At 47.3% G+C, this 12,744-nt stretch overlaps 1 protein-coding gene and 1 pseudogene across 1 annotated transcript in view; one reads left to right on the plus strand and one right to left on the minus strand.

Annotated features, from left to right (window-relative positions):
• The window catches only part of SRD5A2 (steroid 5 alpha-reductase 2), a 58,496-nt gene extending 52,856 nt beyond the window's left edge, over positions 1-5,640 (minus strand). Inside the window, exon 1 of the mRNA XM_062209211.1 lies at positions 5,336-5,640. Coding sequence (XP_062065195.1) covers positions 5,336-5,616 — 281 coding nt within the window. The 5' untranslated portion in view covers positions 5,617-5,640. The remainder of the gene's footprint in view (positions 1-5,335) is intronic.
• A 1,532-nt stretch (positions 5,641-7,172) lies between these two features.
• Positions 7,173-7,748, plus strand: LOC133772306 (protein N-terminal glutamine amidohydrolase-like; annotated as a pseudogene).
• The last annotated feature ends 4,996 nt before the right edge of the window (positions 7,749-12,744 follow it).

The following is a 12,744-nucleotide window of genomic DNA, read 5'->3' on the forward strand; positions in this document are numbered from 1 at the left end:
TAAGACCCAGCATGGTTCCGAGAAGCTGGAACTGGGATAAAGAGTGGGGGTCCTGGGTTCAAGCCCCGTTCTGCCCCTTCCTTGCTGTGTAACTTGGTACAGATCACTTCCCCAGTCTGGATCTCTTTTTCCCTGTGCTGTTTGTGGTTTTAAGTGACATTCAGTTAGGTCTAAAATGAGCAAGTTGGTCCTTTCTTCAACGTTTAAAGTGAAATGCACAAGAGCTCCGAATCTTGTTTACACTTTTGGCAAACACAGTCCCGTATTTTTCAGATGTGCTTATGATGTCATCCCATTTAGAATGGACACTCCAAGTCTCTTACTGTTTCCCATAAGGGTTTCAATAAAGGACTTGGAACCCAAGAATTCTCAGAAAATATTTACCTTCAAGTCCCCAATCTAACAACAACAACAACAAAAAAGCAGTAGAGATTTTCTAAAATATGCCCATTGCTATGCTATAGAATCTAGCTAAATTATGTTATAGTTTTATACTCAGTGTCCCGGCAATTCTATAACATTCAGTTTTCTTAAGGAGGGATCAGTAAACAATAGCCTACAGGCCAAAACTTGTGCACTGGCTGTGTTTATAAATAAAGTTTTATTGGAATACCACCATGCCCATGTGTTTACAAGATGTCCGATGGCTGCTTTCCTGCTTTAGCAGGAGAGGTGCACTGTTGCCACAGAGACTGAATAGTTGCAAAGCTTAAAATAGGTATCTTTCTGACATTTTACAGAAAAAAAAATTGTTGACCTCCCAATCTAAAACATCTTTCATTCGATCTTAATTGATCTAAATTATGGATGTCTCATAATGTGTTTGACACATGACCAAATCATGATAAGAATGTTGCTTATTGTGTCTTGGCTTTTCTTCTTAGTCCGTGGCAGAAGACATTTTTGTCTAGTGTTTCCATGTAGGAATTAATTATCCCTCTGATTTTCAGCCACAAGCATTTTCCTCAGGGAAGCTTGATTACTTCTAAATATTTAAGACATCTGGGTTCTGGTGTTGTGGCACATTTGGGTTAAGCTGCTGCCTGTGACACCAGCATCCCATATCCAAGTGCTATTCAAGTCCTGGCTCCTCTGCTTCCCATGCAGCTCCCTGCTAATGTGCCTGCGAAAGCAGAAGATGGCTCAAGTACTTGGGCCCCTGCCATCCATGTAGGAGGCTCTGATGGAGTTCCAGGCTCCTGGCTTCAGACTGCACCAGCCCTGGCCAAAGCGGCCATTTAAAGAGTAAACCCCTCCCTCCTTCTCTCCCTCCCTCTCCCCTCCTTCCCTCCTTCCCTCTCTGTCACTCTGCCTTTCAAATAAATCTTTTAAAAAAATTGTTAAAGCTACCTGCACACCTCATGATATAAAAGCAGCATTATCAGAGCCCATGAAGAGATTCACATTCCCAATCTCCACTTGTCCCTGGCTCAGCCATTTGCCCTTTGCTTCTATGAACAGATGAGAACTGTTTCCTTAGAACAGAAAACTGGGACCCAGCATGAGAAGCACCACTCGGACAGTCACACTGGCTGCGACCGAAGCTCAAGGCACAGCATCGCAACTGGATTCACGGATAAGGAACTCAGGCAGGCTTCCTGGAGGAAACGACGGATCAGGAAGCATTCGTGCTGCCGCAGAAGGAACCTGCCTGGTCAAGCACGATGCTATCTGACAGAGGCATCACGGAACCTGGCCGATGAGGAATGTGTTCCAGCAGCTACGTCTCAGGAATGAGCTCTCCGTGTTCAGACTCCGATGTGTGCATTCCTCACTGCCGCTAAATGTGCACCCAGGAAGGTCAGACTGGCCAGCACCTTTTATTATCGGGATTTTTCTTTTTCTTTGTCATCCAATTACCAAGGTCCCATCCAACCTCAAGAAAGATATCAGGCCAGCACAGGCATAGGTGTTGTGATGTTCACTGTTCGGACACCACAACTTCTTGGCAATGTGAAGATAAATCAGAGAGGCTGGGTGAAGGGACACGCCAGGGCTATTGTTGAGATCAACGAGGGACAAGATACGTCTGACTTCAAATGACTTTGGCAGTGGGATTAGGCAACATGCTTAGGCAGCAGCATTTTCATATGGTTAAACAACCCAAACAATGCCAACAATAGATTTTGAAGGGAGGAGAGTTATCTGGGTTGACCTGGTCATGCAACCTCAGCAGTAGGCATTCCCATGTACTTGCCAGCTCCCCCCTGCTGCTCTGTACTCATGCCGCAGGTGGCGTTCACTGGAACACCCAGCAGACGTTAGCAAGGACCAGAACTTTTCAACACACTGGGGACGCAACCATGAAGAAATGACACAAAAACCCTTGCCCCTGTGGAATTTACATTTCAGTGTGTCATCCTGTATTGAGAAAAAGTGTGATGAGATTTAACTTCTATCCCAGGGGACTCGCCCACTGCTCTAAACTGCCCCCAGGACACATCTTGTAAAAGGGTCTGAACCAGACCTGAGTCATGCTTCCTCCTGAGATCTTGTCCCTCCGTCCCAGTCTCTGTGTCACGTCAAATGTACAGGACAGAGTGAGGCCAACACAGCCGAGAGCTTTATGCTTACGGCGTCTTCATTCTGCAGCCAAGAGACTCCTAAAGCCCCAGGGCAGATATGCGTCAAGGCCCTAAAGAATGTACATGGACTTTGGACCATGTCCCGGAATCTTAACCAAGAAAATAGTTCTTGCTTCTGAAAAAAAGTTACATGTAAAAATACACATCACTTCTTTATCTGACCTAGACAGAAAAAAACAAAGCAAATTACATGACCAACTATAAATGAAAGGATAGGTGAATTTCTAAGATAACAAGAAGCCATTAAGACAGTACTATGGTAATGTGGGAAAACACTTAATATAAAGTGTTAGGTCATCAAGTAGAACAAACCACTATATATTTAATATAACAAGGATGTACAAATATCTACCAAGAAAAAGAAAATATTGATGGATATGTTCCAAAACATTAATACCTAATAGACTTAGATGCTAACATTATATTTTTCTATTATTCTATTTTCCTTTAGTGATTGTTGCTTTTTATAATTAAAAAGTTTAAAGCCTATATATACTTTTTTGAAAGCAAGCATGAGGTTGCAAGAACAAGCCTAACACATCCCTCATCATAACTAGGAGTCTGAAATACAGAGCCAGACTTCCTGGGTCTGAATTCTGATTCCTCCAACTGTGACCATGGGCGAGTGACTGAACCTTTTCTCACCCCAGTTGCCTGCCTAACAATGGAGGTGGCCATGCTCCCTGTCTACACGGCTTGGAATGAAGTCACTTAGAGGGACTGGCACAGAGTTTGACACCCAGTGAGCATTCAGAGCAACAGATCCAATATCCTAGGGCCCTCCAAAAAAAGAGTTCCAGCTACAGGGAAGGAGGCACACCCACCTGACACACAGGGACAGGTCTCTCAAATTTGTGCCGTTAGTGGGCAATTTTCCCTCCAGCAGCACCAAGCCCCAAATCTTTTACTAACATTTTAAAATTTCCCCTGAAGAAGCAGAACGGCATGAAGGTAATTCATTTTGTAGATAATTACTCCCTTGGTTTTTCTTTTTAATGTACTGGTCATAATTCATTGTGCAAAGTGCCTTTTGGTTTTAAAAACAAGTCTAAAATTTATGTTAATAGGATTGTCAGAAAACACTAACCATTACACTGAGATGAAATGATCTCATAGAAATGCTGTTTATCCTGCTGACAGTAGTTAATCTGAAGATAAAAATAATTGTCAATACAGTCAGTTTCCTGTCAAATATCTACTCAAAAAAAAAAAAAAGTTACGTATCTGCTCCAAAATCGGTGAAATTAAAACTGATCTCTTATCTCTGGCATCTGACATCCATCTACCTGTGCAAACTAAACCATCTAGTGCTGGGCAAAAAAAAAAAAGCACAGCTGATCACCTCGGAAGCTTGTCCACCATATGTTTTCAGTAACTATCTGTGGCAAGAACATAAACTTTGCTTCTTAATGATTGCCAATTCTTATGTTTTTAAAAGAAAATTCACCTAAGGTTGCATAAATATTAAATCCTGGCTAATATAGAAGATCCAGGGGACAGGAGTGAATCAGGAGAGACAGGTGGAAATCTTGTCTGCCCCCCCCCCCCCCAAATGAGGCATCATTTTCCCCTCATGGGAGAGAGACTTATGCGGCTCAGCTTTCAGAGAAATTCTTTAACGTAACTTGTTCTCTAAATGTCCATGGTCTTTTGGGGCCCAGAGATCATCCTATTCAAAATAAGGCAGTGTTTCTGTTTGATGGCTTAATTTGCTTTGGCAACTTTCTTCTGTGGAGGGACTCTGCCCCCACCCCAAACCCCCCTCCTCCGGCTGGGTTGGAGCATCTCTCTACCCTGAACCACTGAGATTTACAGGCTCATGTTGGAACCTCGCTGGGCACTAGCTGTATCATATTCTCAGTCACAGAACCTCACTCGGCCCCAATCTCTGTAACATGGACCCAATGCTTAATTTCCCACAAAGTTCCCAGGCGGGGCTAAATCAGACAGGAGACACTAAATGGTGGCGCACAGCAGGTGATTAAAAACCGTGTTCTCCCCACCACCACCACCCCGGGAGGCTTCACTCCTCATTCTCCAGACCCCCACATCCCCTGGTTTCTTCCCTGCCTTTCCTTCCCAAGTCAAAAAGCAAAGCCTGAACTCGAAATTTCAGGTTTAGAAGAGCATTTAGGCTCTCTGCTAACTTTGATCAACTCACCATTCAAGTTCCAAGAGAAAGTCGCTAAGCTGGGGTTAGCTCAGTCTCTGTGGTTGGGAACTAAGGCGGAGGGGGTCCCCCATTCACTTTCTCACCTCTGGTATCCCGCAAAGACCCAAAATGACCAGGACCTCTGAGCCAACTTGCTACAGGAAGCGCCAACATTCAAATTCTCAAGCCCCCGAAGCAACCTGCCTGCCCCTTGCCATAAAAACGCGAAGGACCAGGAAGCGGTGGCGCCGGCGGCCCCCAGGTAAGGCGCAGCCGCTGCCAATAGCTCTGCCCAACCTGAGTTTTCAGCTCGCTGCCCGCCCCGTGGGGCCTCCTCCCCAGGGCAGCCAGAGGAATTGGAGCACCAAAAGAGGTGCAGGGCCGGGGGATGGGGACGGGGGGAAGGCGCCCTCTATGCCGCAGCAGCGTCCCAACCCAGACCGTCCAGCCCGTCCAGCCCCAGGCCCCCGCCAGGTGCGCGCACCCGCCCGGCTCCCAGATGCCCGCAGCGGGCCGCACTGCCCCTGCGCGCTCCCCAGTGCGCGCCGCGCGCTGTCAGCGCTCCTGGACGCCCTGGGCTCCCGCAGGGAAACGCTACCTGTGGAAGTAATGCGCGCAGAAGAGGCCCAGAAGCACAGTGCCAGGAGGTCCGAAGAGAGCGCGGGGCTGCCGGGCCAGGATGCCCGCGGGCACCACGAAGGAGGGCAGCTCCTGAAAAAACCAGGCGGCGCGCGCGGGCAGGCGGGCAGCCCCGGGCACCAGGCTCTCCGTGTGCTTCCCGTAGCCCGAAGGCTTCGCGAGGTACAGGGTCAGTGCCCCCAAGGCGGCCAAAGTGACGCTGCCTGCCACCACCGGGCTCTGCTGGCACCGAAGAGGCATCGCGCCGTGCTCCCCGCCGTTGGCCACCGCGCACGCAGAAGAGAGCGCGGCCCCCACGGCCCCTTTATGGAGCAGGAGACGCCACCCCGCGTCCGCCCCTTCGGCCTTGGCTCCCGCCCCTCCATCGTGCCTCCCACCTTGGCGCGGCGGGCCCAGGCTGGGTTCAGTCACGATGCCCGGCGCGCAGAGCTGGCGCGTCGGGATGCAGCCGGCGCAGAAGGGGAGGACCAAGAGTTGCGCCGGACCCCCGGCCCCCCCTGCACGCCCGCCTTCTCCTCCCAGGTCACTTGTTCTTCACCCGTCACACCCTGTCCTGCGCAACTTCTGAGGCTACGAAATCCCAAATGAAAGCCGCTGGGACGACCCAGCCGGGGTCGCTCTCCCGCCCAGCGCACATCCTCTGTGCGGTCGCCACGCCGCTCGCGCCTCGGTGCCCTGCGTTCCGTCACCCCCTGTGCAGCTCCCACCCAAGCCTGCACCCTTCTTTCCACCCTGCGCCCGGCGTCCCGGCGCTTCGAGGGTCCGCGGGCAGGGCTGCTTCGCCGCTGTCCCGGTCAGTGCTGGCCGTGCCCCACCACGCCCCCAGGCAAGTACTGGCCTCCCCGTGCTTTCTCTGCATCCCCGCATGGGGCCCTGAGTCACCTGCCTCGATCAGAAACGCGCGTCCGCTGGGCGCGGGTGCAAGCGCTCGGCTTCCGGCTGCCGGTCGTGGTCCTCGTCCTGTCTGTCCGCCCCAGCCCCGGCTCCCCCTGAGATGCCCTGGAGCTGGCCCGGGCCAGGTTGGAGCGTCTCCCGCGGAATGCCCCCTCCCAGCTCCTGAGCGGGGTCCCCGGCGCTTCGCAGGCTCAGACGCGGTTCTTTTCCCGCCCTTCTCTCTCCCTCCACCCCTGTCTCTCCTACCTCTTCCCTTCGGTGATTCCGCACGCAGACTTCCGTGGCTGCCGCCTCCTGCCTCGTGCCCTCTTTCCGCTTTTTCTCGCTTCCTTCTTTCTTGGTCTTGGCTTTCGCCTTCCAGGTCGATCTCTTCCCGCCTGCTGTTCCCCTCACGTTCGCATCTTCTTGTCCCAACTTCCTAAGATTACGTTGTTCCTGTCTCCTTTGGTCCTTTTCTCTTCCCTCTCCCTTTCCTTGGGAGCTTTCTTCACCCTTCTGCGCTGGCTCGCTGCAGCTCTGACTCCCAGAGTCCCACTCAAGATTGTCCCCAGCTGTTCCTAGTTAGACCAGTTGTTCCAATAAAAGCCCACCCCCACCCACCTCATCTGCTCCACCTGGGCATGTATCTCCCACCTGGGAGACCGGGTAGAAGGTGCTACAAGGCACCCTCTGCTTGCTAAGCAATGAGATTTACTATCTACCTGTTGGGTTGAAAGTCTCATGGTAGACTCCACTCCTGGAACCAGCATGGTGCGCTGCACACTGGCTCCTCCCTGCAACTGGCCGGCTTGGTTCACCTTGGACCCCTGCCTAGGCGGTGCCCAAGTTAGCCCCCATACAGGAGCAGGCCCTGCCACTGCCGTTGCTGCCTATTTCTGGCCAGCCAGCCCTGCACGGATGCCTGTGTCTAGAGCAGGTGTTACAGTGGAGAAAATATTCAGAAGCTCTGTCAACACATCAAGAAGCATGACCACTGTCTGTCCTATCCAATGACAGCAAGATGCTACCTATCTGGAAACGACAGGCAAGACCTGGGAAGAGCCCTGTGATCTGGGGTTAGCGCGTCGTTTTGCTCATGTTTCAAGTGCAGGACAGAGCTTCCTGTAGGACCTGGATGCTGTCTTGCCCTTTCCCTGACCCTCTGATGCTTATGTAGAAGATGCCATTGTTGGCCTCTCGGCCTTTTGGCTAAGATCCAGTGTAGAAGATGCCTTTAAGTCTGACATTCACCTACCATTCAGGAGGAAACCTAGAGCACTCTGCGGAGATTCTGCACAAAGAACTTTGCTTCTGGCCAATCGCACGTGAAAGACTCCAGGGAGAACTGGAGAGAGCCACCCCTGCCTTATCCCTGCCTTGGGACTGGGGGTTCCATGGTGAACCAGAAGCATTTCATCAGCATGGACCCTAAGGTGGGATGGGGCGCTGTCTCCACACTGTCTGAATTGGCACATTGGTTTGGCGATAAAAACTACTGAAGTTGACATCAGGACATGGAACTGCAGACACATTTAGGACATGAACAAGCCACCCCTTCATTTAGGACATGAACATTATGTATAGTTGCCCAGAATTATGCTTTTCCTCTTTTAATTCAAATGAAGGGAAACAAGTGTAAATGAACTAAGCAAAAACATTTTGTTTCTTGACCTGTCAAGTTGAAACTTGATCGAACGTCGAAGTGCTAAGATGTTCCTGGGGCTCATTTGTCAGGACACAGGGTGCCTTCTGCCAATGATGGCTCGTGTTAGGACAGAGGTGTGGACTCAGAGCCAGATGTTCCTGTGTGTTCTGGAAGTCTACAGTGTCTCTGGCTACACTGGAAGTTTCTTGGGGGCAGGGCTGTGGCTCCTTGCTCTGTGATTCTTTGATGCCCATCCGAGGTTCCCATAAAATGTTTTCTTGTGACTGCACTGCTACTTTAAAAGGGTAACAGTGTGAGCTGAATTAAGACTAAGTATTAGTCTTTTTGGACTTTGATGTTGTTAAGGAGATCATACTCCTCTCAAGCTTGGGTGTAATTTGGTTTGTTTATTTATGGTTTTGAATAAAACTGATAATTATTTTTGTTTTGAAGATTTTTGTGTCATTTTTGATGATCTGAGATACTGACAATATGTCAGTCGTAGATGAGAACCATTGACTTAAATTCATTTATCTCCTCCACCTTTTTGAAAATGTCTTGGAAATCTCACTTCAACCATGTCATCCCAAATAAAAGATATTTGGCATTAAAAACAAATTTAATGGTAATCATACTTCAGTCTCTATCCAGTCACACCTAGGATTCCCCCAGACTGACTGAAGCACACTCCATGCAATAATCAGATGTCAGCTAGCCCAGTTGCTGCCAGCTCTGTCTGCACCTGCTTTACTCTGCAGGTGTAGCCCCAGCCTCCTCAGTCACTGCCTGCTTGGTAAAGACACCCAAACCCAACCTCCAGCAGGGGCCTGAGCTTCAGATTCGCATTTTCACCCCGCTACAAAACTCTACTTGGATGCCTTTCAGAGACCTCAAATTCAACCCAACTCTGACTTAGTTTATCTTCCCCTTATCCCACCCACACCCAAATCCTCCCTGTATGGTCCTGGTTGCTCCCTCTTCTCTGTCATCAGCAGCCACAGCTTCCCCAGGAAGCCAACTGCAGACCCAAGCAACTACATCTTTCACGATGCCCTACAGTTTAGAACAAGCCATGTGACCTTTGAAAACCCAGCTCAATGAAGTGACTTTTTTTTATAATGAAATTTCTCCTGTATCAATTCCTCACCACCACCCAGTTTTTCTCCTAACTTCACCCATTTTGGTCTTCATTATCTTTTTTTTTCCACCACTGTAACAGCTTTTGCTGAAAAACAAACCACCCATAAAGTCAATACCTAATAAAAACCAATCATTCTCAGCTTGTGTGTCTGTGGGTTGGCTGGCAGTCATTTGATTCAGCTGGGGCTTGGCTGATCTCAACCATGCTCACTCCTTCTTCTATGGGGCAATTTAGGGCCCAGCTCCAGCCTGGGTTTGGATCAAGGGCTTTAGATGAGTGAGTTAGCACCCTCACCATGTCTGTGTAATGTCAACAAAAGAAGCAGACACTAGGAGAAGCACACAAAGCCTGTAGGGCCAAGAGCTGGCACGCTCCTAATTCCTGTCCAGGCTTATCCTCTCCTCCCGATTTCTGACACCATAGATTAGCTTTGCCTAGCCCTGAACTTCACCTAAGCAGAATGATACACTATGGACTCTCTGGATAGGTTTTATCTGCAGTTTGTTTTAATCAGTTATGGCAGGGCATGCAGACCCTGATATGACTGTCATGAAAGAAAAAGTGTATATTCACAGAGCCTTAGAAGCAAGAGGCTACTACACAGGGCCACGTGGGGAAGCACCAAGAATCAGTCAGCAGACTGCACAGTTAGAACCTGTGGGCACGTGTCTTTGGTGTGACTTCCTCAGGAAGGAGTGGGTGAGGGATGGACAGAGTTAAGACTGGATGGTTTGGAATACATCCGGTGGTTCCGAGGTATGGGTACTGTCTCTAGTTGCCTGTTGCCCAGCTCTGGGCTGATGAACCCAGGGTTTAATGGCCCTGAATAAGAGGAGGGGGTTGGGATACAGGCTGTGGATTGGTTGGCTTGCATATGAAAAGAACACTGGAGTTATTTATAATCTCGAGGAATTAGCCCTGAAAGAGGCAGTCCCTCCATTGTTGGCAAAGGCCCAGAGGTCAAACATCAGAAATAGAAAAAATAAAAAGATCTAATCCTCAGTGTGTGTGTATAATTCATCCATGTTGCTGCATATGGTTGTACTTTTTTTCCTCAATTTCCTATATCATTCCATTATGTGAGTAGTTGATTACTTATTTAACTGTTCTATTGTTGTCCTATGCATACTACCATAGACTGGGCAGCTTGAACAAAAGAAATTTATTTTCATATGGTTCTGGAGGTTAGAAGTCCAAGATCAGGATTCTGACCAAGTCAGTGTTGATGAAAGCTGTGCCCCTGGTAGAGGGCTGCTTTCTTGCTATGTCCACATAGAGCCTTTCCTGGGTGCAGGCACAATGGTGGGAGGGAGGGAGAGGTAAAAAGAAACATGTGTGTGTGTGTGTGGGGGGGTTAGTATAAGTTACCAAGTGTCTCTTCTAATAGACAGGACTCCGATGGGATCAGGAGTCCACGCTTACCATTTCAATTAGCCTCAACTATTTCCCTAGGGGCCGGATCTTCAACTACAGCCACACCAGAAGATTGGGACTGTGCCATGAACGTGGGCACCATAAACATTCAGTCTATAACAACAGGCTCTTAAGTACTAAACAATTTTATACACATTTATATAAACTGCTGCCCCCTCAACAACAGAATTCTCAGAAAATGTATGACCCAGAGGACAACTAAAAAATATATCTAAGATGTTGAAAAAAAATCCAACCAAGAATTTGATAACCAATGAGAATATCCACCAATAATGAGATCTCACTCACACACACACACACACACACACTGCAGGAAGCAGTGATACAACTTGACAAGGAAAAACCTACTTGAAGATGCTGAAAAGTGGAGGACAATACCAGACAGATACTGATGGAGGATTCACAAACCTATGAAGAGAAGAAGTGATCATCCACTGCACTGGCATCTGTTCCCCCCTTTTGAGACTTTGATTCTGCACTAAATGCTGTGGATGCACACAGCAGTGGCAGAGCACAAATTCCTGAAGTAGAGGAACCAGAGAGAGGACTCACCAAATGCTGTCTACCCACACCTTGGGCTGACCCATGAACAGTACATGTGCACAACAGACTCAGAACAGCTCAGATTAAGATAAACATTCTGTATAGAGGCATGAGAAACAGAGTTTCAAATTCAAGTTCAGCCAAAGAGCTTACCTGCTCGAATAAAGGAAATAATATTGATGAGAGTAAAATACACCACCCATATTCTACACGATTAACATGAATAATGTCCAAGATATAAGCCAAAATTACCTGAAATAATATAGGAAGAAAAATAAAATTAAACACATCCTCAAGAGAGAAAACCAACTGAGTCCCATTTAGAGATGAACCAAATTTTACATCTGTGGACAAGTGGCTACTACCATCCCATTAGTTTGCCAGGGCTCCTGTAACAAAGTGTCACAAACTAGGTGACTTAAAAAATAAAAATCTATTGTCTATATAAATAAAAATCTATTGATCTGAGATCAAGTTGTCAGCAGAGTTGATGAAAGATAACTTGGTCCACTCCTCTCCTATAGTTTTTGGTGGTTTGGCAGAAATCTTTGGCATTTGATAGCATGGAGAAACACCACACCAATTCCTGCCTTCATCTCTACATGGTCTTGTGTGTGTGTGAGTGTGTTTCCCCAAATTTCTCCCTTTTTATAAGAACACCAGTCATATTTGACTTGGGGCCCACCCTACTCCAAGGAACCATAATTCAAAGACAATAATTAACCTTAGTAAAATATAAAACCAAACTTGCTTTCAATGCATGAAAACCATAGCAGAGAAATGGGAAATCTCAGCAGTGAAGTAGAAACTTTTTTAAGATGGAAATTCCAGAATAAAAAAAAATGCAATTTCTGGGGAAAAAAAAAAAAACAGGGTTAGCTATAAGAGCTTGAACAAAGAAGACAGAGGTAAAAGCAGTGAACTTGAAAATAGATCACTAGAAAAACAATGGAAAACAAATGTATTATCAGTAGCCTTATGGATGAAATCAAACAGTCAAATGTATATGTAATGGGAATTCTGAGAAGAGAGACAGATTTAAAGCATGCAAAGAAATAATGGTTAAAATATCTCTAAATCTGATAAAAAAAAAAAAAGAAGTTCACAGATTCACAGTTCCAAAGAAACTCACATTGATGCTCAACATATGTAATTTCTTTCTTGAAAGCCAAATACAAAGAGCAAATCTCAAAAGCAGTAACAGAAAAAAAAATCACATTTTCTATAGAACAATACTCTGAATAACAACCAACTTGTTCTAAGAAAACATTTAGATCGGGAGAGAGTGGAACACTATCTTTAAAATACCAAAAGACGGGTGGGCGGTGTGGCATGGCAGGTTAAGCTGCCACTTGGGATGCCCATATCCCAGGTTGGAGTGCTGGTTCTGATCCCATATAGCATCCCATATCAGAGTGCCACTTCTGATCCAGCTTCCTGTCGATGCACCCTGGGAGGCAGTGGATTACAAGTCAAGTGCTTGGGGCCTGGCTATCCACATGGAAGACCTGGACCAAGAACTTGGCTCATGGTTTCAGCCTGGCCCAGAAATGACTGTTGTGGGCATTTAGGGAGTGAATTAATGAATAGGAGGGCTCTCTCTCTCTCTCTCTCTGCCTTTCAAGTAGATGAAAATAAATAAGTAAATAAATCTTTTAAATCGCTGAATCCTAACCACACAACAGTAAGTTGTAATGAACAGTCTTGTGGCTAAAAGACAAACATACCAGAG

The sequence above is a fragment of the Lepus europaeus genome, chromosome 13 (genome assembly GCF_033115175.1).
Source record: "Lepus europaeus isolate LE1 chromosome 13, mLepTim1.pri, whole genome shotgun sequence".
NCBI lineage: Eukaryota > Metazoa > Chordata > Mammalia > Lagomorpha > Leporidae > Lepus > Lepus europaeus.